Source organism: Anarhichas minor, unplaced genomic scaffold (genome assembly GCF_050575085.1).
Source record: "Anarhichas minor isolate MPS153535 unplaced genomic scaffold, ASM5057508v1 ptg000003l, whole genome shotgun sequence".
NCBI classification, from domain to species: Eukaryota; Metazoa; Chordata; class Actinopteri; order Perciformes; family Anarhichadidae; genus Anarhichas; species Anarhichas minor.
The window spans coordinates 17,030,089-17,057,434 of NW_027466449.1; the positions used below are offsets into that span (position 1 = coordinate 17,030,089).

Genomic DNA, 27,346 nt, shown 5'->3' on the forward strand with positions numbered 1-27,346 from the left:
TTGAGAGGATTTATGAATAAGCATTGATGCACACACAGAATACTTTTCAATGCATAGAAAGTCCTTAAAGCACATTTATAAAAACGCTTATCGATGCTTTATAAGTTTTAAAATAACAATTTAAGGTAAACAGAAATAAATTAAAACCGTTCAAAATATGCTATAAAGGTATTAGAGCCACTTGACAATGCAAAACATCCCTAAAGTTCGCCTTGAAAGCTTGTTTCCCAACTAATTGTTGTGCATGTGTGTGTGAAACTGAATACCTCTCACACAGGCTGTACTTCACAAGCCTGGAAGTTGTGTGGCAGCATTTTTACTTTTCTTTCTTCTCTTCAACAGTAGAGGATTAGTTGAGTCATCGATGGTTTTGATTTTTATTTGCTCATAGTCCACTCTCATCGTTTGCAAGGCGTTTGTCATTTCCTCCTGATAATCACAATAACAATATCACTTTTATCAAACACAACATGGAAACAAAAGCCGCACATCCAGTTTTAAGTTAAAACTGTATGGATTCCACTGTGTGGCGACGGAAACGATTATAAAATATTATCACGGAATATTTAAAAATAAACAATACTATCAAACATTCACCCGCAAACCCACTCCTGATTCTGCAATAGATGAAAATCAACCAGGAGCCGATTCTGTGCATTTAAAGAAGCAGCACCGACACTTACCTTAACCTTCTCCCAGACTTCTTGCTCCTCCTGCAGCACGCGGCTGGTGTGAAGAGGCGTCTGTGGGACCTCCACAGACTGCTGCATTGGTGAGAGAACATGAATGAGTGTCCATCAAATCCCACAAAACATCTCTCAAAAGCAGCAGTTGCTCAAACAGATTCAAGCTTCCGGGCGGCCGCTCACATTGATCCAGGGATGGTTTATGAAGTCGGTGATGTTCATTCTCTGGGTGGGCTCGGTTTTCAGTAAGTGACAGATTAGCTGTTTGGCTGAAACAGGAAATCATCATCATCATCATCATCATCATCATGATCTCACTAACATGTCATGCAGTAACTGCAATTATGTGTGTCCAATTCTCCAAAGTCTCCATTCCTATGACATCATTTACATGAACGTTAAACAAAATGAATCTGAATGCCTTTGCAATGTACTGTATAATTCATAAAATCTATTATTAACTATTAACTATTATTGCTCTTCTGGATTTGTTGTGACGTGAGTAACTGAAAGCTTTCTGTTCATACTGTTTATCCCCATATTAAAAATGGTTTTACCACTTCTGGAAAAGGGTAGAGTGCTTGTAAATGCTAAAAAAAAAGGAAAAGTATGGTGTGTCTTCGTAGGGGAAAAGCTTAATTCAAGCAGACGAGAATGCATGGAGAGTGAAACAGAAAGGGAAGGAGCATTGAGCATGACACATTCGCCTCTCTCACCTTCCTCAGACACATCGCACCACTCTGCGTTGGGGAAATCATATTGTCCGTTACGGATCCGTCTTTTCATTCCTGGGGATATTGCCAGACCATGGTGTGAGAAAAAGGGAGGATATCCACAAAGTCTGTGTATAACAGAGAAGAATATAATTAGAAGCAACAATCATTTCTAGAAGCCTCAAAGTGAACAATGTCTGATTGCATGATGCGAAAAAACTTCACAATGATTGACTCACAGAATATACATGATGACGCCCAGGGACCACATGTCACAGGATCTGTCGTACTTCTCTGGACCAAGAACTTCTGGAGCTGCCACAGTGTCAAGAGAAATGCTTTCAATGTCGAGGAATCGCTTCTGTTTCACATTTAATGCCTTTCTACAATCAAAACCACGTCATAAACGCGGTGTATTCAGTGTTTTTACAACCAGTTTACGGGATGTAACTTCTCATTACTCGCACGAGTCCTGCCCATTTTCCAAAAGAAGCAAACCGTTAAATCCCCCCCCCCCCCCCCCCGAGGGGAAAACACTCCACAGAGAGGCTGTTACATCAGGAGGCATCATCTCACAGGAATTCACACAACACAGATCAATAGCGCTGTTTCCATTCGAGTGAATTTCATGGGAACTTTTGAAATGTTGCATGAACAGAAATGGGAACTAGGCGCTTTCTATCAACTGGTTGGGAGCAAATTAACTTTAAATAGTTTGCATTACGCATGTAATCCGACAGTAAACAGAGTAGAAGAAGAAGTAGAGGTTGGGAACCGGAAACAAAACAAGTCGTCTTGGCCGACTAACCATCTACAAGAGAAGAATGGAGAGAGGTCTTCAGGTATTTGTTTCAGTTGGTTTAAATTGTTCTTTCATGTCAGCTATTGGCCATGTTTCATGTTGTCTGCAGACAAAGACGATGTAAATATACATCCAGGAAGACGCAGACAGCAGAAACAGCTGATAAGTCATGTGAGTTAAATGTTTCCTACGATATGTATAACACTTAACTCCTTTTTGACAATAAAACAAAAATTCCTGAAGTGTATCTTTAACCTGATGAAGTAACTTTCACATGTCACATGTGGCGTCTTACCAACATAGTAGGGGGTAAAACAAGGTGTCGCTAAAGAGTTTAAGGTGGTGATTTCTTTGGCAAACCCAAAGTCCGTCAGCTTGAGGAGAGCATCTGGCCTTTTGGAGGTGTACAGCAGGTTCTCTGGCTGAAAGAGAATACATGGTCATCAACCACAAACAAAGGAAAATAGAAATACGATAAATAGCTCATTTAAATGCACATGTCTCCATGTCTTTCACGGTAACAAACGTTACCACAAATTAAGTTAAAAATGTTCAGTTTTGTCTTTAATCTCCGATAAAGAAACAGGCACAGAAGCCCATTGAAGACGCCGAGGAGGTCGGATATTAAAGATGCTGCAAATATTCTCATTTCTCTCATTTTGCAGCTTTTCTGGTGGCAAAACCAGGCAAAACTTTGAACTATCAAGTCTGCAGTTCAGTCTGTCCAGGGTGCTCTGTAGCATGTTATTCCCTTCTCTGTCTCGTGGTTCCTGACTCTCTTAATTTAACACATAAGACATTTTCAATATCTCATCTGGTGACTCCACTCAAGAGGCATTATGCATGCTGGACTCTCACTATCAATGTGTTCTTCAGTTATTAATCTAATTAATGAAATATATCATGTCCAATTACGTATGTAACAATAGGCCTAATAGGTCCCAAGATCATAAGCACTATATACGGTTCTGTTTTGTAAAACTGCACTTCTAGGTACAACCCTCTAAACGGGTTCCAGGTGGAACCTTTATAAAAAGGTCCAACCAGGAACCAAAAATGATTCTCCTATGATGACAAGCCGGAGAACCCTTATCACCTTTATTTCTAAGAGTGTACAGCAGAAAATAAAAAGTAGAAATGGAGCTCAGTGACCAAATAAAGAAAAAACGTTGAAGGAAAAGCTTCCATTGTTGGACTTGTTCATGGAAACAATAGTGGGTTTTCCATTGGGAGCTGTGTCTAGTGTGATTATTTCAGCCGAGAGGAATTTACTCACTGCTGATCGTCAAATACTTTGGCAGGATGCATAATTGTCAGTGGCATGAGAGCACAATAACAACAAACCCACAGCTTTTATTGAGTTAAGAGTGATCTCATGTTACAAGTGTTGTCTTTAACATACACAACTTTAACATTACCTTGACGTCTCTGTGGGCGATGTTGATGGAATGCAAGAAATGTATGGCTTCGCCTATACTTTTCATGATGTCAGAGGCCTCTGAGTGAAAAGGGAAGTGAAGAGAGATGACATGGACACGCCGGAGTACAAACAGAGAGATGCAGATTCAATTATACATTCAGCAGCACATTTAGTAATTGTTCAAAGTTAAAATCCTTTAGATTTTTTTTACCTGGTTCACCTGAGATTTGGCCACTGATGATGCCGATTGTTCAAATCTCACTAACATGTTTTGTAAATAATATTTTTTGATCGCAAGCCACAGTGAGCCGTCACAGGCTGCACTCTTCAGTAAGGCTCCTTTTACTGGTTGCTGTTAGGTGCAAAAGTATTCACACTGTGTGCACCAATAAACACGCCATGAAAGTAAAAAGGTCAAGTATTGACTGCCCCAATAGTCCTGGGACCTGTTGCATCAAACCACAGTTACCAACAGGTACCAACCAGGTCAGAAATCTTAAGGATTGTAACTTGGTCTTGCTTGAGAAATGATAATCTCTTTACCTCTTTCTGTAAATGCGTGATTCCCTCTGTCTTGAATGTGACAGAATAATTCACCTCCATCCATACTGAAAAAACAAAAACAAAACATAAATATCGTGTAATAAATCGGTAAAGGTATTGGGGGCATGTCAGTTCTTTTACTCCTCAATGAAATACTTTCTCCTGCAAGAAGGTCACAAATGATCCACAAGGCTGTCCAAGAGGCAAATTTTTACTAACTTGTGAATGAAAAATCATTGTTGCTTTCATGGCGATCAACCTTAGAGGCCTGTTTAAGTCCTTCAAACTTGGAATGCTTTATGTCGCTGTCAGTGTCTGGAGGTTAAGATGAGGACCTTGGAGATGTTACATGCTCCCAAAGTAAATACTCTGGACCAAGGGTTGCACAAGATGGCTTTGCCTCCTCCAAGGCGGCATGATTAAAAGTTATTTTGTATGTCGGGGGATAAACTGTATTCACCTTATTCTTTGCCTGATCTCGGGCGCTTACGTATTTTACGTTATTTTCATTTTAGAGCGGGTTACTTTGCCTAGCTTTATGATCCTTTACTTGCCAAAAAAAAAAAAATGTTTTAAGCTTTTAAAAAAAAAAGCTGTTACACTGAAATTGTTTTCATCAAAGCATTCTTGCTTTAACTGCCAATTCATTCTTTAGGTAAAGTAAAACAGCTGGAAACATCCCTCACTAAACACACAGTCATTATTAGAAACTGTTGTTCTGGGTCAGGATTGAATTATGACACAACATTAATCACATCCCGTCCAGCTTTGAGAATGTTTCATTTTATTTTGTAACATATGAGTTCACTGTAGATCAAGTGGACACCTGCGTGGTTTTGTTTTACACAAAGCTGCCTCTGACTGCTTTTCATTACTTTGCGCCCTGAAACGTTTTGAAACTTTCTCCCCTCAGTTGGTGATTTGGTGCGGATTAACGAAGTTTACATTATGCAACTATGTTGTAAGACCACACATACTGTGTGTGTGTGTGTGTGTGTGTGTGTGTGCGTGCAGGAGAACACACCACTCCATTATGATGAGGAGGCACTTCCTGCCGTGGTAGAGATTCTCATAAACATCGATGATGGGCACAATGTGGGGGGAAGGTGACACCTTCCAGTGGAGCTCCACCTCCCGTCTGGCCTCTGGACAATCCTGCAGCATCTGAAGCACACGAAGCGGGAAGACGTGTTACTTTCAAACACAGTCATGTGAACCTGCTCTTGGTTTAATAAGGTCATGTTTTGGTTTGAATTTTGCAAAAGGAAAAATACAATTCTAAGTAGTTTTTTAAAAGCAATTATAGGGCTCAGGCATTTCCCCTGTGAAGATAAATGTTACTGCAGGAAGGCTTTGCCTCAGTTGCAAATAGAGACGCTTTGAAGAAGATTACCAACCGTGCCAATAGAGAGTGCATACATTCAAGGCAATTACCTGTCAGGGCAATTAACTGTGAGAGGGGTATTTATGATACGTTGGGCTCAACAGAATACTGATAACAAGATGTATTTCCTTCTTTCACAAGTGTTCTGAATTTCAGCTGCATTCCTCTGCAGTATTTTCATGATTTAAATTTGTAGGATGTCAGTTTTACAATCTTCTGTAACGGACTCTTTCAGAGGTCCTCGGTCTATGAGGTACTGTGGTCTTTTTCTGTCTCACATACGTACATCAGGATGATATGCTCCCACACAAGATGCACTGCTATCACAAGACCTCAGACATGAGACATGTCAGTGCGAGGATCTAAGAGGATGATGGTTTACCGATGTTCAAAGAATCGGAGTAGGAAGACACCTGTAACTGGATGTTTAACTACCTAATTTATGCTTTGATCACTGGTGCTTCTTGTGTGTCTACTTTAAAGGAACAGTGAGTCCAAGTGGCCGCCATGATAAGAGCTGTTCGAATCCTCTAAATGCGAAAGGAAAGGTGCTTCAATGCTTCCTTTATTAGCCCCTTTAGCATAGGAAACACTGGACCTTCCTTTACCAAAGGAAAGTAGATAATTCCGCCCCATAATTCCTTGCGGCGGCAACATTTAAAGTGACGCAGCATTTGGCCGTCCCTAAAAACAAACAATATGCTTATGTTACAGGTCTAACAATCACACAGTCAAAAAGTAATCGGATTCATGTTGATGAATATGAATAGACAGCGACAATCCGTTTGTTTCATTCTATATGTATATATTTACTTTGAACAAATGAGTAAAAAAAATATAAATATATATACAGTAAATATAGCAAACTGTCAATGAACAAATTCTCGTTCTCAATAACAAGAACCATCCGTAAAAAACAAAACAAGCTAAGCCTATGATAGATTATTAAACTGTTAAAAAAGCTCAATATAACCGAACCGTTGAATCTACATCATTGCATAAAGGAAATATTGATATTTTACAGTTTCAGAGTGAATTGTCAGTTTCTACTGAAGCGGTGTTGATTGTTAAGTGTGACAGCAGCAGGAAGGAAGGAGCTCCGGTTTCTCTCCTTCACACCACGAGTGAAGCAGCCTCTCACAAGAGGAGCTCTTTATATAGCCTGAATGCTCATGAGTAATAGATTACATCATGACATGTTGTAGTTGTGCTTTTCGTAGTCCTTCGTTGTAGTTTCATTGGCAGAACTACATCAGTGAAATCCGCCGTTGCATCAAAATTAAGTAGCTTAGTGGAAGTAGAGACGAATTCTCCTTCAATCTTTCCTTGACCCCATGATGTTTTCCATAGGTCAAGGAAAAGTGGTGAGGAATAGACGTTAGGAGGTCATTTTTGGACTTTTCGACCGCAGCCATTCTTCTTCACAGAGCCGGCCGCAATGTTTCTACAGTAGCCCGGAACGGACAAACCGATGCTTTGAGTGCATGTTAGCGTGCATCACTGTTTTGCTCACAGTCGCCGCTCTGCACTGCTCTCATACGGCGGTTACAGCTGATAACGTCGTCACGAACGACGGCGTCGTCAGGGGAATCTCAGCACCCATCCTCCGGTTCCCACTCAGATAAACTCTGTTCTGTCAGATAAACACGGTTCTGTTGCGGTTCTTTGCACTGTTAGCGCTGTTAGCACCGTCGGCTGTGTGCCGCCAGCTCGCCGTCGCCTTGGTGGGAGGGAATCGAGATGCTCCCAATCCCGTCTCTTTCATCTTAAAGGAATATAAAGGTCTCTGTAATTGTCTTCAGTCCGAACATGCTAGAACTAAATAATAGTGATTTTTCTTTTCAATAAAAAGACCATATTTGGGTGATCTCTATGTCAAGAAATCATATCTGATGAGTGCAAATTAGTCGGAAATGTCAGAAGGGATGTTCAGTTCTCATCAAAATAATTAGCAACGGATGTTTAGACAAATATGAGGCTCTGCGAAGGAAAATCACATACTTGTTTAAAACAAAGGTCAGGAAAAGGATTGGTACGTTAGTTTCTCCGTCTTGTTTACTCTCAAAACTCCTTCACTGCTGAGCATGCGCTATCATGACACCGCGTCCCGCTGAACCCCCCACCAGACGTCATCATCTCTCAGCCATCTCAGGCCTCTCGCACGAGGCTACTTTTAGACACAGGCATGTTCCCCTCTCTCCTTCTGGCTGTCAACACTCACAACAGACACCTCAACATGGTAGGCCAGAGAGGCCAGAGCACAATATATGTAATTTACAAACTTTGGAACATAAATTAGACTCTCACAAATCCATCTGTTGTGTACAAAGCCCTTAAATTACAAGTTCCCATAAAAATCTATAACTCACATCTAATCCCAACCTCTTGAACTCTGCTAAGTTCAAAATACAATTACTGCCTTTAAATCCAGATGTGACAGCAGGTATAGTTGGATATGCATCACAGGCGCTTCATCTTTTATGTCTTCGTCCAGAGGAATGCGGTGCGATAATGTATTGATCTCCCCCTGCGGGCTGAAACTGAGATTTAGAAGATGGTCCGTACCGAGCCGAGGAGAGGAACCAAGTGTGTGTGTGAGAGAAAAGTGATAAAAGTTCTGTTCTGTTAACTTTCAGCTCGCTTGACATAACACATCCCGATCAAACTTTTCTTGACTGAACTTTCTTTGACTGAGAAGGTGACAAGAGGACAGACAACCTCATCGCACGACAGTCATCATGGGCCAGGCTCTGATCCTGTTCTCCACGCACTAATAATGAAAAACAAGTTTCAGCGGCTTCTCAGAAAAGTTAAGATCTGATCGGAGGAAGTGTAGATAACAAGCAACTGGAGAGACAGAGGCCCCAGGAATCACTGGAAATGATGCGTGCATGCGAGGGTATATTCATTTGATTGAGTTTCACAATGCTGTTTTGTAAATCCAAAGAATGTAAATGAAGATTACATTCAAGTCTGTGTGATCTATTGCAAACTGCTGGATTTTACTTTGCTATGACTTTAACGCTAAAAGTAGCACAATTTTCTCTAGAAATCCCTTTGGAAGCTTCATCTTTCTACATAAGGAATAAATGAAAAAATGATTAAGACATGCATGGAGTCTTTTCTAGTGTCGGACTGTGCAATAGCCATTGAGGTGATATGACTGGTTCAAGTGTCAAAGATGAGCTCATCACCTCTGACACATGCTGAGAGCCACAAACAAAAACAACATCTATCGTCTGATCAATATTAAATATATATCACTGTGACTAGACAAGAGTTTATGAATACAGGTATGTTCTGCTTTCTTTAGGCTACTAGCAAATATTCAATTAAAATGGTATCAAAACTCTCCTTCTAGACTAAGTCAATGGACTACATATTTCTTATTAAATAGCCACAATAAAAAAATAAAAAACACGAGCTCAGAAAGCGTGCATTCTCCTCTTATTATAGCCATCAATTTAAAATTAATTTAACAGGATTAAGATAACAGTACCTTAAGTGCAAACTTTTCTCCACTCTCTCTGTGGAATACTTCCAGCACTCTGCCATTTATCCCCATCCCGAGCACCTGGCTGGTTACACTGTAATCGTCTGTTATTACATTCCTTCTGATCTGAAGAGGGTTGTTAAACGGGTTCACAAAGCACAGTGGGAAAGGAGCGGAGTTCAGTTTGGGCTGCTGCTGCTGCTGTTGGCTCGGGAGAGCCGGCTGGAGCTGATTCGACATGCTTTAACTATCGGCAACATATGAGTGGCAACAACCCGCTCCGACAGGTGCGTGTCACCGTCTGCTCACTGCGGGACGTGTCTGGTTAAATGTCCCACCCGCAGCTCATGTTGTTGTCCCTGTGAGACATTAGTCGGGACTAAGTTCCTCCACCAGCGGACAAGTGACTGGCCGGGAAAGTCTGCTTTGATCTGAGACATTCTCGACTGGCTGCTGGAACAACTTGTCCCAGTGTGCAAATCACAAATCACTGAATGAACACAATTAATCAATCACGGGATAAACGAATCGCCAAACTTCCGGGCTAAAATGGTGGACTTGAAAGCAGCATCTCATAGTACCCAGGGAAAGCTCCTCCTCTATTTTTTAGAGGCAAGAGGGAGATCAAAATATATATATGTATGTACATAGTAGGCTAATTGGTTGAAATAAACCAATTTACAAATCCCAGTATCATTTATAAAATATTTTCTGTCTTTCTTTGGACAAAAACATTATTTTAAACTGTTTAAATGGTCCAACAGCGACACCTGCAGGACAGAGGAGGACGAGCTCCTGCTGTCCTCCTTTAGGCCATGACATCTTGTATCAATTTGATTCATTTCTTTTTTTTTGTTCATGATTTTGAATGAATCTACCATTTTCCTGAAGATATAATCAAGAAATAATGGATAGGCGCCTGAGCAATGGAGGTAGGGGAGCAGCTGCACCCCCCGACTATTATTACCGGGGGATCAATTGTGTTTTTGCATCTCCACTTTTTGATATATCTGGCCGCGTCGTATGTAGCATATTAATAAAAAATGTACTTCTCTGTCCGTAGTTGTCCTTTCACAAAGCACACAAACAGGAGATTTTCTGTGTCAGACAGTGTTTCCCATTATTTTACCTAGACTGTGTAGACCTGGACCTCGCCAGACCTCGCCTTCCCTCTCTGCGGAGAGACCGGGTCACGAGGTGGGTTGTCCTCGGTGCGCCGGGGTCTGCGCCGATGTCGGCAACCCACCTGACCCTGTTTTGTTCACCATTCTTTGTGGGTGTGACTATTTGGCCCTATAATCACCATTAAATTCACCATAAAGAGTAGTCGCAGCTCGCCGGGAAGAAAGCGGACTAGTTAGCTAGTTAGCTTGTCCTTCTCAAGAGCAGCTGGGAGTGAGGCGTAGGGACTGTTCGACCCTTAGCAAGCCAGCTAACTAGCTAATTCCACCATGCTTTAATGCTACACTGGTTACAGACAATAAGCCGAACAAAGTTGTCACTCATCTGGCGATAACAATGTACTTTTCCTACGCTATGTGGAATAAGTGTGTGGATTAAGTATTAAGTTGTTAAATGTGACTCATTTACTCTGCTTTTTTGGTGATTACTGCACAACTGTGACTCGTCATAAGTCAGTGTAGTTTATAGGGAAGTTAGCCCGCTAGCGCGCTACACATAAAAATGGCCACTGCTCTGACCGTCGTGCTCCGTTGATATGAATGGGAATGTCCGTTCTACTCTTGTTCTATTCTCCCTTGAAGTGTTTCCAAGCTCTACAACAGGTTTGCGTGACAGTTCTGACCCTAACTCAACCTGGACGGATCTTCATCTCTGAAAGTCCCCTAATGTTTCCCTCCGATTCCCATAATAATTCGATCATCCACCCTCACATGTCATATGCTTTTTCCACTTAAACACAACACTGCCGCCACTGTCTCTTTATTTGCCTGAAGTTTTCTAATCTCATCCATCATACATACCACTGGATCCATAGTGCCCATTCCACTCTTAAATCCACTTTAAAGCTGCCACCATACCACTCTTCTCCCAGACATACAGTAGCCTCTCACTGACCGTCCGTAACATCAAAATAGGCCTGTGGTTTATTGGCTTGCTGGCATTCTTCAAAGGTTTCCTTGTTGGAATAATTGTCACTTCCTTCCAGCTCTCTGGGATTCTTCCTTCTTCTCACATTTTATTAGCAAATAACATCAACAACTTCCTCAGTCCCTCCATACGTAAGTGTATAGAAATAGAAGAGGAGTAGAACGGACATTCCCATTCAAATCAATGTAGCAGGATGGTCAGAGCGGCGGCCATTGTTATTTACCGTTGACACTGCGACAGTTGTAGCGTGCTAACTTCCGTACTAAATACTCCCATTTTGTTGATCCTTACTTTCTCCTTGTTGCCTCCATAGACTGTATGTAGGAAGTGGATCTAGTCATTGTTACGTCACCCATTGGTCAGCCTCAAGTTCGGCGATTTTGCTAACGCCATCTTGGATTACGGCTGTCGTCATGTTGGGTTTTTTTTGCAGCCAATGAACGGAAGTTACTGGATTTGGAATGTGGAGGAGTAACGAAGAGACATGGTATACGTCTCTAGACGAAGTATTCAGATCTTTTCCCCCAGTAAAAGTAGCAATATTACTATTTAACAATAAAGAATAAAGAAGAGTAAAAAAAAGTAGGGAACAAAAGAGATCTGCACACAGTTAATGTTCCAAATAGTTTATTTCTCTTTCTCTAGTAAGGCAACGTTTTGATCTTCTTTTTATCTTGCACCTGAGTAGTTTTGCCTGGTTGTGTGCACAAATGGTCCTTCTTCTGTAGAAGTATAAGGTTGCATAAAATGGAAATACTCAAGTGAAGTAGAAGTACCTCAAAATTGTACCTCAGAACACAAATTTATTCAAAGTACTTTTAACCCGGTCTCAGCTGTTTATTACAGTTTTATTACATTTAATAAAACTTGATACACTATGGATTACATTTCCATAAACGACAAACAACTTGCCCTTTACCCAAATGTAGGGCATTATTATACATATATTCAGGGTCGGACAGGGAACAAAATTCAGCCCTCACAACTTTCATCTGGATTGAGATGTTGTGAAGAAGATGCAAGCTGAGATAATTGAATGAATGTTTTAGGACCAAAGACACTGGATATTTTGGAAAGAAAAGTGTTTCCAGTGTGCGTGAGATATGTATCTGTGTCTGATGGCATGCAGACTAAGTTACTTCACTTTTATTTGACATGTAATGAAACACCAAGCTCTGATGCACGTTCTGGAAAAGCATGAATTGGATATAAAACACATGACAGAATATGCAGCAGACGATGCCAACGATGACCAATAAATGGTCAGAGTCACGAAACAGATGAGGACTTGAGATATCTGTGAACTGTGTTTTGTCATTTAAGGACTTCTCTCTGGATGTGCAAAGGGAGAAAGGACTACTTGAATCAGTCAAGAGTAGCAAAACATATCCCTGGAGAAAGTAGACTTGGTGAGCCCTCTTTTTGTCTTTTGCATTTTAAATGTTTAAGTTTTTTTACTGTGAAGGTCCAAATTGTGATTTCTTTGATAATTTATGTGGAGGTTTATTCACATAAAATTTCATAATGATTACTATTTAATGGAACATACAATTCTTTTTGGTTTCCCAATTGATAATTGTAACATATACTGTATATTCACACAAGACAGCACCCCACGGTTTTGCCGTTTCGTGCACCAATTCCTGCCAAAAACGAATTAAAAGGAAATCAGAATGTCTGCTGTCGGTTTGACATGTGCAAGTATGGATGAAGCTGCAAATTAATGAATAAGCCTGCAAAAAAAAAGAAAATACTGTGCAGCTACGATAAGGGGTATTAAGTGTTCACACAGGGAAGTTGATGTACCTCCAAAATAAATGATCCACTGATTTACAGACTTCTCTTTCCCCAATGTAAATCTGTGGTAAAAACTATTTTTGGGGCCCAATGGCATTACATAACGGACCTATATAGACCGACTATAGCTAATACATTGCATACTGTTTCTTTTTACTTTTAGTACGTACTGCAGCTGCCCTTACAAAGTACGTATTGTTGCTTGCTGTACGCATTCAATTGAGACATTCTACTTACTCATAACTATAGACTATAAGAAGTGGACGTAGTCATCGTGGCATACTAAATAGTATGGTAGTATAACGGTATTGGGACGCCCAGCGCCCTTACTTGATCTACTCCCTCTCACCACATCCTCCCACTCACTCTCCCTCCTCTCATAACTACAGTTTCTCTCTTCCTCACTAAACTCCATGCTGTTGTTGGCAACATGTGTCTCCTTCCCCTTCCATCCTGCCAGCGTTAATATGGAACAGTGTATGAATATGGTTTCGGGCCCTAAACTGGTCGATATCCTTTCAAAATGTCAAGTCTGCAAATATAAAGGTCGTTTAATCACTCAGATAATGAGTAAGCGTCATACGATGACCACTTCCGCTCATTCCATCCATCCGTGTGCTTCGTTCGGCCTGCGGAACTAACGTTGACGCGGTACAGTTTCACGTCGGACATAAATATGTGTCGGACCACCATACCCAGCGAGCGATAGTTGTTTACTGTAAAACCTATATAATACATTTCTTAGGCTCTCGCGACGTTGCAGAGGCGTTTATCATTATATCAAAAAGCGGAAATGCTGAATTCGTCGCAGGAGTTGTTTATTTCCTGAGAAGATGTTCGCGAGACAGTTTCGTGTCAAATCTAACACCGCCATCAAAGGATCAGACAGGTGAGCTGCTGTCAGCCTGTTGTCATGTGTTCATAGCTGCAGTATATGACATGTGGTCGTTTTATTAAAAACAATGACACACATGAAGCTCATTGATAACCATAACAGAAGGCTGTCCAGATATTAGACCTCTGAACGAGAGTAGTTCTTCAGCGAAGCTTCATGTTTGTCCATTAAACCACAAACATATATATATTATATATATATATATATATCAGTTGTAAATTGTAGTTAACTTTAGCTGAATTATGAATTTTACATATACGTAATCCCAGCACCTGAACAGCCATGTCAGCTGACAATATACATCGATATTTTCGCAGCGAAATTGTTCATTGATCCTCGTTTTAATATTATCTTGACATTTGGATTTATGCTGTAATTAAATACAACACTGCAGAAAATCAGTCATATTTCCTCCAGAATCATCTCTGAAACACTTTGTTTTGTTACATCATGATACAACATTACTAAGTCATAAGCACTCAATCATTTTAACTTGTGCGGTTAAGTAAGTTCTTACGTCTGAGGAAAGAGTGGTATGTGAAAACAGCAGAAGGCCGTGTTCAGCTGAAGAGAAGATATTTATTTTTAATGAAAACTATATACAATGTTACACGTGTACAATATATATAATGCGAGCAGTAATCTGTAACTGAGAGCTGTTTTTACTTTCAGGAGGAAGCTCAAAGCGGACATTTCTGCAGCCTTTCCCTCACTGACGGCTGACGAGCTGTCGGAGCTCGTCCCCAACAAAGAGGAGTTAAATGTGGTGAAGATTTATGCGCATAAAGGAGATTCCGTGACACTTTATGTTCTTCACAAAAATCCTCTGTTCTTTGAACTGGAGAAACGGCTTTATCCTACAGGTGAGTGAGGTGGCCGTCACGTCACGCTGAGATAATTGGACGAGCTCCTCTTTAAAGTAACTTGTTTTAACTGTCACATTCTGCTCTTCAGTCTACGTGCTTTGGCGCTGCCCTGCTCTCCTCCCGGCGTTCAGGACATGGCCTCCGGTGCTCCAGAAGTTGATTGGAGGAGCAGGTACGCTTCTTTTTCTGAGGTCAAGACACGCACAGATGTTTGGTACTGTACACAGATGTTTGGTACTGTACACAGATGTTTGGTACTGTACACAGATGTTTGGTACTGTACATTTAGAGTGGGGCGGGGCGATAAATCAATAAGATCATTTATCGTCTTTCAGTGGAATCACATTGTGAGGAAATAAATATTCTAAATTATATCTAAATTGGTAATAACAAGCAGATGACTTGCTTATGGGAATACTCCAGTGTGATTAAATCAAACTATTAAAAAAATCTGCATGCAGGTAAACAAAGTCCAGTGTATAGCTGGAAAAATGTATTGAATTTATTTAAATTCATTTTGCACAAAAGTTCTTAATAAAATGGGAAAATACTTTTAATTTTTCATGTATTCCATTCACACAGGAGTAAAAAAATAGTCTTTACTATGTGGTTATTTCATTTAGCCTTTTTATTTATTTAACTACCAGAAAACACGCTATATGGTTGCGATATGAACTGAGCTACATCCTGTAATAATAACTTACTTTGATGTGAAGTAACGAATACTGTGTTTCCCTAAAAGATCTCATGCTGCCAGGCGTGGTGGTGCCTTCAAGTGGTCTCCCTGATGTGAAACCGGGCGACTGCTGTTCTGTTACGTTGGTGAACAACAGGTGAGTTATTGTAAAAATCAGATTTAAAAAGACGTCTTTAACAGTTGTCCTCACAGATGTGAAGTGTGACTCTTCCTGGTTGATTGCAGAGCTCCTGTTGCTGTCGGCACCGCTGCAGTGTCCAGCGGAGAGATGCACAGTTTGGGCATGAAAGGGAGAGGAGTGTGTGTTCTCCACGCGTACATGGATCATCTCTGGCGAGTAGCTTCCATCTTCCTGCAGATTCTAAGAACGCATTTTTCTGCATGTTTTCGTTCAAAGGAATAATTCCACATATCTACGACGACACCGAGTGAAATCAATCTCCTCATCTCACTCTTAACAAGAAAACTAATGAGCATATTTTTTAATTTGTTGAACTATTCCTTTAATATTGAGATCACAGTATTAATCAAAATCATCCACCCTTTTATTTTGCTTAATAACCCTCTTAATAAGAATCTCCTCATGCAGAGCTGGAACTCTGAAAGTTTAAATAATTGTTGCTGAAGTTATGAATTTACAGTTCACAGGATTCACCATCAAGCCTTTAACTTTGCATGTGTGTCTTCTTTCAGGGCTTTCGGAGATAAGTCAGGTCCTCCTTCGTTACCGGAGGCAGAGGGTGAAGGACAAGAGGTGAATGGAGAGGATTACGAGGTCGATGACACAGAGGAGGAGGAGGTTGAGAAGTGTGTGGAGGAGGAGGAAGAGGAGGAGGAGCAGACTCCAGGTGAAAAGGTCACAGGTCAAGCCTGCTCTGGTGTTGAGGAGCTGAGTCTGGCTGAGCAGGAGGAAGAGAGGGGCAACGAGGAAGAGGAGGCGAACCAAGATGACCTGAAAGGTACCAGACATCACGCCTCCCAACATATTAGTGACAAAGTCATGTTAAAAAGGAACTATTTCCAGTCATTGCTTATCCAGGCATGCACATTCCACCGCAGTTTATCCAAACCAGCTTAATATAATATAATCATAATTATTATCCCTGATTCAAATCAAATGGAGACATTCTCCAACTAAACGATTGCAGGGCTGCAGTTAATTCAGTGAGATGAGATTTTGTGATGTGGCAGAACGAGAGCCTGTTCAGACAGAAGAGGATGTGACCCGGGTCATGCCCTGATTTTCACAGAGACAATGGATGCCCTGCTGCTGCAGTGTTTTCTCCACGCACTCAAGAAGAAGGTGAAGAAATCGGAGCTCCCCCTGCTGACCAGCACGTTCCTCCGCAACCACATGTTCCCCTGCTGGTAAAAGTTCAGCTCATGTCTTTAAGACGTTCTAAAGAGGAATTAGATTTAGCACTGAAAAAAAAAACATCTGGTGTTATTTCAGCCCGAGTGGAAAGCAGCTTGATATCAAGAAGTCCAGCTATAAAAAGGTATATTTGATGTCCAGAATGAGACCTTTCACAAAGAGAAATAGACTCATTTATAACGGCCATCTGCATTTATTCATTGTGTTTTGTTTTCCAAAAGCTGTCCAAGTTTCTACAGGCCATGCAGAAGCAGCACAACCTCGTGCGAGTGAAGGAACTGACCAAGGGTGTGGAGAGCATTGTGGAGGTGGACTGGAAAAACCGAGAGTGAGCCAAGCAACAACTCAACTTAAAGAAATTCTTCGGTCGAGATTCAAACTCGCATCCCACCCACATTCAGACTCGCTAACCCTTTTGTCTTCCCCTTTTTTTTCCCCTTCTCGTTCCGTTAAAACTTTACAGGCTGCGTTACTTCAATGTTCCCGAGGAGACGGGTGATGAAGCGTCCCCGGTGCAGGACGGGGGGGAGGCAGAGCCCCCGTACCATCCTCCCGAGATCACCACTCTGTACTCCGTGTCGTCTCGACTGGAGCCGCTCTTCCTGGATGCCAAGAAGAGGTGTTTTTTTTTTTTTTGCGCTAACCCCCCTGACGCTTGATGCATGCACATGTTTGAAGGGTTCAGACGGCAGGGGGGGACGTAACACGGAGAGTCGAAAGCTCATCTATGCGCAAGCATCCAGCTGCTTCGTGTTTGCTTGAGCGCAGCACTGAATCCCCATCAACTCCAGGACGGCTGTTCTGGAGTTGACCCTCCCTGCAGAGGGGGCAAGGCCGCTCTCTTCATGACCAAGTCACAAATCTTAATCTCAAGCCGAGTTTACTGGAGTGGCTCAGATACAATACAATGTAGCGGAAATGCCTCAGATGAAGCTTATAATGGTGGAAGTATGCAAGTCTATGGATCACTCGGCTAGTTTCCTATTATTTGCTTCTAATTTGACCAATTTACATTTTTAGAGTGTTTAGGTCCGCCCCCCCCTCAAGTAGGAGACATCATGTGTCCATTAGTTTTTAAATGAAACATATTTGCATATTCATAAATTCTGGATTTTCTAAATGAGGCAGAAAGAGTAGATGTAATTTAAGATTTTCTTTTTTAAGACGGTGAAAGTTTTATTCCACACTTAGTGTTTATCTAGAAGGGACCTTTTTAAATAGCTGTTTTGTGCCGGATGTATTTTCTTGTTTACAAACTGTATGTGTTTTATTTCTGTCCCTGTAGAATAATCGCTTTATTCATACAATAAATGTCAGCTGAAGATGTGCACATGTATTCTTTACTTACTGTGTGTGTGCTTTGATGCCCCTACAGGAAAGGAACAATCCTGCAGCCGGCTGAAGTGAGACATATTGTCACAGAGTACGTGAAGGATAATGAGCTGGTGGATGAAAACAATAAGAAGTAAGTGATACTTAAAATACCAAGAAGTTATGATCTCAACATAATATCTCATTATCTCACTCTGTGAGCCGGTCCGCTGACGTTTTGACTAATCAGTTAGTCAATCGACAGAAAACTAATCACCAACTAATTAGATTTTTAATGAAAGTACGGCAGAAAATCTAAAGAATTCTGGCTTAATTTCAATCAAAGCGTATTTTTTTAAGAGTGAACTTATTTGGGGGGAAATGTATATTACAAGGTCTCACGGCATGTTTTGGTTCAAAGTATTCCCGTTGAATTGTTCAGCAACTCGTGTTCAGATAATTTAGAAGACACTAGAGGTGTTTGTCTGTGTCTGTAAAAGATGTACGTATATATATATTATATATATATATATATATATATATATATATATATATATCCAAGAAGTGGAATAACGTCACCCATTAGTTTGTGGACTGATGTTTTAAAGTCTCCACTTCTGCACTTTGGCCGTCGCCATCTTGTTTTTTTGCAACCAGACGTGACACGAGAGACATTTTAGACGACCAAAAAGTTACAGTTAACTTTTATGAACTGAAAACACACTGAAAGGGTTAAAGTTCTAAACGTAAAGGTGTGCAGCCTGTTCCCATTACCAGCTCGTCAAATACTGACCGGCACCTCCCCGCAGGGTTGTGCGGAGGTGTGAATACGTTTATGTGCGCTTCAGAATGTAGCCGCCATGAAACCAGAGAATACGGTTTTATGTCTCTGATTCACTGCTTTGTTCAAATAGCGTCTCTCCCTCTTCATTCATTCACGCTCTGGCTCCCTCGACCACCTTTTCCAGGGAGCAGGGGCCAACTTTGAATGATGTGTGTTTACGAACAGCAACCGACGATGCTACAGGGTTTACCTTTAACTTGCTAGCTCGCTCACCCGCCATCACATGGGAGAAGTTTCTCTTTCTGCCAGAAATCTCCTCAGATTTAGGCAACAAGCCTACTTAGGTTTAGGTTTAGGTTTAGGTTTAGGTAAAGGTCATGGTTTGGGGTTAAAACCGACCCTTTCTGGCAGAAAGCCCTGAAAGCAAACTCCTGTATTTGACAAATGAATGAATGTATTATCTCTGCTTCTGATGTGGGAAAAGGTTAGTCTGTACCGGCATATGAGATGGTAAAACTTCCTGAGCAGATAACTCTGTTTATTACATAACAGGGTGGTAGAAGGGCAACCTTAATGACCTCTGAACCTTTACAGAACTGACCCCGGACAATGTGATGTCGTTGTAATTGACCAGAATGCTTTAAATGTGACTCAACTAAACAGAAGAGACGTCTCGTGTTTCCTTTTAGGTCATAAATAAATCTTTGATGTGAAACAAATTGATAAAGACTGATGGGAGAAATTAAATGAAATCTTGCCATGCAGCTGGCAAAGCCTAACACGGCAGCATGTTTCCTGTTAAATGCCATGCTTCCACTAAAAGATGTGCTTTTTTTTCCTTTTTCCAATCAATGCTACCCTCGTCACAGTTACGTGACCATAAACCCGACGCTGTGCGACTGCTTACTGGAGAAGTCTGAGTACCAGGAGGTGGAGTCTCTGAAGTGGGATGACCTCTTTAGCAGGTAGACGCTTTGTTTTCTTTGTCTTCTTTAAGGACCATGTTGAGTATATGTGATGATTTTCACCTCACTCACACTTATTTTATCTCCTTCGGCAGGCTGCAAAGGGAGAACAATACAGTGCATGTAGTGCATATAGTATACTGTGGATTTTTATAGATTAACAATTAATTACGAAGAAGAGATAAATGACCAACATGTAACGACACTGTAGGGGGAGACAGTGAGCTTCATCAGTGTTATTTAAGACTGTAACACAGGCATGGGCAAACTACGGCTCGCGGGCCGGATACGGAAAATAATAATGAAGTATAATCTTTTTTGTTTACATGGTGGTTTAGTGATGATATGCTCTATATTACTACTAAATGCAACAGTGTCCCCGTCAGTCTCCGTCTCTCTGGTGCAGGTTAAACGAATGCCGCCTCATTTTTTACAGGGCGCTGGCGAGAATGCAGGAGTGCTATGAAGTCGTGTTCCCCGGACATGCACCCGTAAGAAAGAAGGGCCACATCGAGCCCATAGACATCTCTGTGGCTTCTCGAGGCTCCAATAAGAAGGTGACAACTTTTACTACAATCTCTTAGATCACCAGCTGGAGAGCAGCAGGTGATTTCTTCAAAACTCTCTCCACCAATAAGGAGACATGAGAGTTTAACAAAGAGTCTACAGCCGTGCTAGCAGCTCGCTGAACGAGGGTGCTAACTTAAACATGCTAACGTGCTGATGTTTAGCAGATGTCATTTTTACCATATTTTGCTAAGTTTGTTAGCATGCTAACATTTGCTAATTAGCACTTACGGGAGGGATTGACCTCTTGTCCGCCATTAATGTGCCTAAAAGATCCATCTATCTATCTTTACCTTGTGACTTATTGGTCGACGTAACAACTAAAGCAAATGTTGAGTTATTGTTCTGGCTCTAACTGTTTCCATGTGCTGCTGGCAGGTGACTCTAATAAAGAACCTGGATGTGTACGGTCTGGATCCTGCAGCTGTGGCCACCGCTTTGCAGCGCAGAGTCCAGGCCAGCTCCAACTTACAGCCCATCCCCGGGTCCAAGGACAAAGTCCTGGTCCAGATCCAAGGCAATCAGATTCACCAAGCCGGCAATTTGCTGATAGGTTTGGAACTTAATAATACCTGAAGCATCTCAGAAATAGTTTATCTCAATTGCTTTACTTGTACAAATGCATTCTAAGATTTTATTTATGATTGCAGATCATTTTCAAATTCCTCGCAAGTACATCCAAGGACTAGACAAAGCTCCAAAAGGTGGAAAGAAGATGTAACATTTCACCCGGTTTACTCTTCACTGTCTTTGAAGCTGCTGTATGTAAACACGACAACAAGCGACTGTCCACCACTCGTGTAATAAAGGTGATTTACTTCTCTTCTTCTGGAGGCTGATGAAGGACGAACGCTTTGTTGTGTTGATCTGATTTGGCTCCTGAAGATATTAGATTAAGGTTTCTGATGTGATCATTTAAACCAGACCAGCATCAAACATTCAGTGAAACTGATCGAATGTGTATCCAGTTTAATGACGTGTCCAACGTTTTTCAAACGTTTCAAACAAGCCACAATTTTGTGCGGTGTAAACTTCAAGGCAGCAGTATTTCACGTCACCACACCAAAGGAATCTTCAGTGACTCAACTTTAACTGAGGCTGCGTGCAATTAGACAGCCTGAGTGATGTTGAGGTCAGGTGTCCAAGTGTTCCATCTCCATATTTGTTTTCTAAGACTATTAAGTCTATTAAAAGATGGAATTTGGCAAAACAAGATTTAATTATCATCCTGTTATGTCACCCTCACTTCGTAAAATCCTGTTTTCCCCTCAGCCACTGAAGTCTAGATGAGAGAAGATCTCAGTAGATTAAGATGATACACTCATCTGAAGTGTCCGTCAGTTATTGATCAGGGGCCAACAACCGACAATGAAAAGAGAAGCCAATGGTGAAGTACCTTCAACTTGCATTCTCTCTACTGTCCACCAGGGGGCGACTCTTCTGGTTGTATAGAAGTCTATGAGAAAATGACTCTACTTCTCTCTTGATTTATTACCTCAGTAAACATTGTAAACATGAGTTTATGGTCTCAATCTCTAGTTTCAAGTCTTCTTCAACACAGCATGACTGTTGATGGACAGGTCCTCTGTCACCTGTTGTCATCAAAAAGAAATTGTCAAAAAGCACAAAACTTAAAAATGCATATACCAATCCATTTATTCTCAAACTATAACAAAGGTAGCCTACATCTCCCAAAATAAAACACCAACCACGGGCCTCCATGTGCACCACACCTGTGTCAAATGAGTCGAAACTAAACTTAAAGGGACTTCTGAGGAAACACAGCGCTACTCATTGGTCAACATCTAAATGGCTCCCACGCAACCGGCCCCTCATTCAGACACACCGGCCCCTGTTTGGCTTCCAGGGACGTGACTTGGCACAACTGTGTTGTGAAATAGTTGGTTCAGGTTCACTGGAGTTTATGCTGTTGGTGTTTACTGGCTTGTGTGAAGCCTTTAGATGGCTCTGTTTTCCACAGATGTTGAGACACCCAAAGCGAGCTCCTTTTTCCTTTTAAGAAGTTAATTCTGGATATTCATCCAGAGCGTGACCATGTTTTGGTTCGTACATACATTCCCCTTTGACATGCATTCCTTCTTCTGTGGTTTGGATATCCCCAAAAACCGGATCAGACCACAGCTTGACTTGATATTCCACAAAGTGCACAACATCCCTGAAAGTGGGTTTGCATTGTTGTCTGTCACTACAGGGGTCTTGATCTGGAACTGCTGTGACTTTTAATTGAGATGCTCGATACCAGCGATCCAACATCTGAAACACAGTCCATTAGTTTTAGTGTGTTGAAACATTTCATGATGCGGTGAAAACAATTAATTTACACCCAAAGAGTTGTGCCTTCAGCCAAATTTAAGGTTTCCTTTTTCCTCCGCAACAAGTGTTGTACATTTAACATTAAAAAAATGAAATATCCACATTTTTTTATTTTTGTATTTCACCATTAACTTCACTTTTGATATTTATTTTTAGGCGAGAAATCCACTGTAATATAATATAACAATAATACATTTACCAACAAATAAAAACCACTGCACAGCAGGTAGCCCACAGATGGCTCTAACAGGATGTTCATGTTTTTTTTGTATTCTTTTGAAGGCTTCTGGAAGCCTGTTGTCCTCGTGTGACTGGAGAGACCTGGATGTGATCTGTGGCGGTCTGTGATGGGAACTGGGACTTAGGACATGAAATGATCCAAGTTTAAGAACACTGCACCTGTTGACACTTTATATTTACTTTTCTGACATAACAGACACGGTCTCTGCACATGCGCAATATTTGCAAAAGTATATAATAGGAGACAAGCAAAAAACATTATTTTAAAAGGTGTAATTTGGACCTTTGAGTAACACATCTGAGAACTCACTTTTGATTCGTCACGTGGTGAAAGACGCAGGTGGGAGACGCAGGTGAAAGACACAGGTGGAAGTAATACGATTAGTTATGTCTGAGCTCCAGTCAGCTGCCTCGGCTTCAGGGTCCTGGTGGAGGTCCTGTTCAAAGCAGTCTTTTTTGACATGCATGGCCCCGCTGGGTGAAGACACATGTGATTAATAACATGAATTATGGCACCCTTCCATTTAGGTGAGTCAGGCCTCCTGGTGTTGTGCTCTTACACACTAAACAGAATGGGACCATAATTCATTGTTTTTTATTAACACCAGCTGTGTTGACCCTGCTGTGATATGTCAAAAGGGTTGTGTTACGCATGCGGGCTCAATTTCACACATTTGAATAGAGCAGAGCCATCATTTAAGTTATTAATAGCCTGACATCTGTGCTTTTCCTGTTATAACAGTGTACAGTATTGCATCTATTCTAGCCTTTGGGAATATTTTTGTGTTTTACAAATTTCTCTGCGTGATTCCGAGTATTCTTATAAATATTGGTTGCCGCATATTGTTGTTTGAAGATGTTAAGACGATGGGCTGTAGTTGGTTAGTGCTGTCTGTGGAGGAATGTCGTTTTTGATTTGTGAAGAAAGAAAAGATGGACGGATAATATAAAAAATGTTGTTTTAATGACCAGTTTATTGCAGTCCTGTAGTAAATAATCAAAAAAGTGTATGAGAAGAAATGTGGTAAATGTTCCATATAGGGTCCTAAATTAAATAATAAAGCATGTTTAAACATTCAAATATAATTATTAAATGACAGTTTTTAATTGTATTTATAAAAAGAAAAAAACTGCCTACCCCAGCTTTATTCTAAGACGGCTTGATTCAATGAAAGGCAGTTAAGGCTTTCCAGCTACCGACAATGAAATCAAACTCGGCAATTCTTAAAAACTTAAATCAGGAATTTATGGACAACAAAGAATTAAGCTGGTAGTCGTGCACATTTACACCAGTGCTCGAATAGAGTTTCCTAAAAAGTATCCCGTCGTTAAACATGTACCCAAATAACAGGGGGGGCAATCACTTTTTCACACAGGGCCATGTAGGTTTGGATTTTTTTTCCCCCTTAATAATAAAACCTTCATTTAAAAACTGCATTTTGTGTTTACTTGTGTTATCTTTGTCTAATATTTAAATTTGTTTGATGATCTGAAACATTTAAGTGTGACAAACATGCAAAAAAATAAGAAATCAGGAAGGGGGCAAACACTTTTTCACACAACTGTAAAAACAAACTGTAATGCTACAGACCAGTAGAAGAAAGTGAGAATACCTGTGTTTTTATTTTTATTTTGTCATTGTTTGTGTTTGGGTGGACTGACCTGAGGTCTGTACCATGAAGCAGAATTTGGGGTTAGTGAGGTAACGTCAGGGTTAAGTCTCATTTGTCAGTTCCATGTCGGAGGTTCACTTCTTACCTGGATAGACCTCTCTTCGTGGTACAGGCCCCTGTTAAGCTAAATTTAAACCAAATACTAAACAGTCTGTCACTTTCAAGGTCTCTGTTTGATCATCGCCAGCTTGGGTAAGTTTATAACATGTATAATTCATAATCAACAGTCTTACTATTAGATAAATGATGTCCTTAACTCAACAATTGTAGGAAAACAAGGATGGGGTAGTGGTTTTCAGTGTGTATATGATTCAATGCCATCATCTTTAATGTACTCCCCATTTATTTAATTTATACATTTGTATTATGCAGAGTGAAAATACTGTATGTGTTCAGGGTTCAGGGTTTAAGAGCTATTAAAACATACCTGGCTATAATTCTTTTAGGTGTACCTGGCCTTGCAACAAAAACTCCAACTTCCACTGCAACACGTCCTAGAAGACCCTGTAATGGAAGAAGCGATGGCAATACCCCAACCCTAATGACCCACATTCTTTTTACAGCTGTGTAGCTGGAAATACCTACGTCCAACAATGCCCATCAAATTTGGTGTATAGACAATCCAAAAAGGCTTGTGACCATCCCTGGATAGCTACCAGTACAGTTCATGGAAAACCCTGTAATGGAAGAAGTGATGGGCAATACCCCAACCCCAATGACCCACATTCTTTTTACAGCTGTGTAGGTGGAGGAACCTACATCATACAATGCCCAACAAATAAACAATTCTGCAATTGCTGTCAATATCCCAGAAAAGCTCAAACTACCATCACAATAACTCCCACACCCAAAACCTCCCGCACTTTATACCACAACTCCCATAACCACAGCAACTCAAACCACAACGACACATACTGAAAACCCCTGTAATGGATAAAGCGATGGGCAATACCACAACCTTGATGACTAACATTATTTTTATAGCTGTGTTGGTGGAAGATGCTACATCCAAAAACAAATTTGGTCTACAGACAATCCCACAACCACAGCAAATTAAAACCAGAAGGACATACACTGGAAACCCCTGTAATGGAAGAAGAGATGGGTAATACCCCAACCCTGAAGACCGACATTTTTTTTTACAACTGTGTAGGTGGAAGAACCTACATCCAACAATGCCCATCTCATTTGGTGTACAGACCATCCTGCAATTGCTGTGACTATCGCAGAAAAGCTCAAACTACCAGTACAAATAATGGAATTCCCTGTACTGGAAGAAGCGATGGGCAATACCGCAACCCTGATGATCCGACTTATTCCTACAACTGTGTTGGTGGATGAAGTTCGATGCAAAATTGCCAAAAAATTGGGTCTTTAGACAATACTGCAATTGCTGTGACTATCCCTAACCGCTCCCTCTATCACCAACGCAACTCCCACACCCACACCCACTACCACCACCACTAAAACTCCCACTACCACAACCACCTCCACTACAACTACTACAACTCCCAAAACCACAGCAACTCATTGGGACATTGTCAAATTCTGTTAAATGTACAATTTCCTGTCATTCTTCATTGCTGTTGGATGTGAAAAGTTGAATAGTGATTAAATATGTTCATTGAATCTGACATGCCTTACTTGACTTCGCGGTTGCTGTTTATGATATGAGACTTTTCTGTTGGTTCACGCAGCCCACGACAGGACAAGTAGCGTTCTTCGCTTGAGCTGTGTGAGCAGGTGTGTGATAGCCAGAAAATTACAGTCGGACAGCAGTGGATTCTGCAGAGCTCCGTGGGTGGGGTCACCTAGCTGTAGGTGGTTCACCAAAAAACCCAAATTAGGCTTGGGACTTTAATTATGTAGAAACAGGACCCTATTTTGATCAGCTCTGTTTCAGCGATATGTTGCCCTCCCGTCAGTGTATGATGGCGAGGTGCAGCAAGTAACCGCTAACGGCAGCAGACACCTTGAATAAAGTTCAAACAAACGTTTTAATGAGGGTGCCCGTTTACTGCGTTGCACTCTTCTCTTGTTTTGCTTTACTGTTCTTCTTCTGAGAAACTTGACAAGGAAGCGTGAATACAATGCACAGACAACCCCCTTAGTGGTGAGATGGTATTATCTGCTGGCCATTTTCGATATTACACACATTACAGTATAAAATTAAGACCAAAAACAACGAGTATACATCAGCGTTCAGCCTACTATCTCCTCAGGTTGGTAATATTGTTCAAATTTATTTCTCCGATAAACAATTATTGCAACTTCCCTGAGACGATAGTGTCCCGTTGTTTTGTGGGACGTCTTTCCCACGTTTTCCCAGCAGAGGTATCTGACTGAAAAGAAAAAGGGTCTGAAAGAACAGAGAGAAAGAAAAACACCTTCAGACGCATGTGTCTATTACATGTGCCCCATTGCTGTGGAAAACCGGGTTTAGTGGTCTGCTCTCAATCAAGTAGAAGGTCTCATCTGGAGAGGATTTGAATGCAGGATCATCTAATAATTCACACGTAGGCTTCTGGCGTCTCTCCAGACTGCCCACAGTGATCTGGCTCTGCTTAGCTCAGCGTGCAGCTCCTGGTCGCTGCTCCTCCCGGCAGCCCCGAGGAGATATCCGAGTTCACTGATGTTGTACCAGCGACACTGCACAAAAATGAGACTTTGATTACTGTGCGATGCAGAGGTT

General features: G+C 41.1%; 2 protein-coding genes across 3 annotated transcripts; one reads left to right on the forward strand and one right to left on the reverse strand.

The window, feature by feature from the left end:
* Positions 1 to 285: 285 nt before the first annotated feature.
* LOC142950695 (MAP kinase-activated protein kinase 2-like) lies at positions 286 to 9,366 on the reverse strand. Its single transcript, XM_076092261.1, has 10 exons — positions 9,048 to 9,366; positions 5,189 to 5,328; positions 4,165 to 4,229; positions 3,620 to 3,699; positions 2,497 to 2,623; positions 1,639 to 1,714; positions 1,403 to 1,527; positions 870 to 955; positions 684 to 764; positions 286 to 429 (listed from the first exon to the last, which is right to left on the reverse strand). The coding sequence occupies exons 1-10, from the start codon at positions 9,279 to 9,281 to the stop codon at positions 286 to 288; spliced, it is 1,158 nt and encodes a 385-aa protein (XP_075948376.1). The 5' UTR covers positions 9,282 to 9,366.
* Positions 9,367 to 13,612: 4,246 nt separating this feature from the next.
* eif2d (eukaryotic translation initiation factor 2D) lies at positions 13,613 to 24,416 on the forward strand. 2 transcript variants are annotated; one of them, XR_012956202.1, is made up of 16 exons: positions 13,613 to 13,836; positions 14,515 to 14,705; positions 14,797 to 14,880; positions 15,451 to 15,541; positions 15,631 to 15,738; positions 16,099 to 16,364; positions 16,656 to 16,773; positions 16,859 to 16,904; positions 17,002 to 17,108; positions 17,244 to 17,399; positions 18,156 to 18,245; positions 19,745 to 19,840; positions 20,277 to 20,397; positions 20,786 to 20,960; positions 21,058 to 21,216; positions 23,024 to 24,416. XR_012956202.1 is itself a non-coding variant. In XM_076100453.1 (15 exons), the coding sequence occupies exons 1-15, from the start codon at positions 13,781 to 13,783 to the stop codon at positions 21,126 to 21,128; spliced, it is 1,776 nt and encodes a 591-aa protein (XP_075956568.1). In that variant the 5' UTR covers positions 13,613 to 13,780; the 3' UTR covers positions 21,129 to 21,257. The 2 variants fall into 2 exon arrangements, 1 of the variants encoding a protein (XP_075956568.1); XM_076100453.1 differs by lacking the exon at positions 23,024 to 24,416 and having other exon boundaries at positions 21,058 to 21,257.
* The last annotated feature ends 2,930 nt before the right edge of the window (positions 24,417 to 27,346 follow it).

Bases quoted from the DNA above. Each gene is read 5' to 3' on its own strand.
- LOC142950695 (XM_076092261.1), bottom strand. From the start codon at position 9,281: ATGTCGAATCAGCTCCAGCCGGCTCTCCCGAGCCAACAGCAGCAGCAG. The intron at 4,230-5,188 runs GTGTGTTCTCCT...TTGTTTTTTCAG, and splicing joins CTCCTCATCATAATGGAGTG to TATGGATGGAGGTGAATTAT. The intron at 1,528-1,638 runs GTGAGTCAATCA...TGTTATACACAG, and splicing joins GGCGTCATCATGTATATTCT to ACTTTGTGGATATCCTCCCT.
- eif2d (XM_076100453.1), top strand. From the start codon at position 13,781: ATGTTCGCGAGACAGTTTCGTGTCAAATCTAACACCGCCATCAAAGGA. The intron at 15,739-16,098 runs GCGAGTAGCTTC...GTCTTCTTTCAG, and splicing joins GCGTACATGGATCATCTCTG to GGCTTTCGGAGATAAGTCAG. The intron at 18,246-19,744 runs GTAAGTGATACT...CCCTCGTCACAG, and splicing joins GTGGATGAAAACAATAAGAA to TTACGTGACCATAAACCCGA.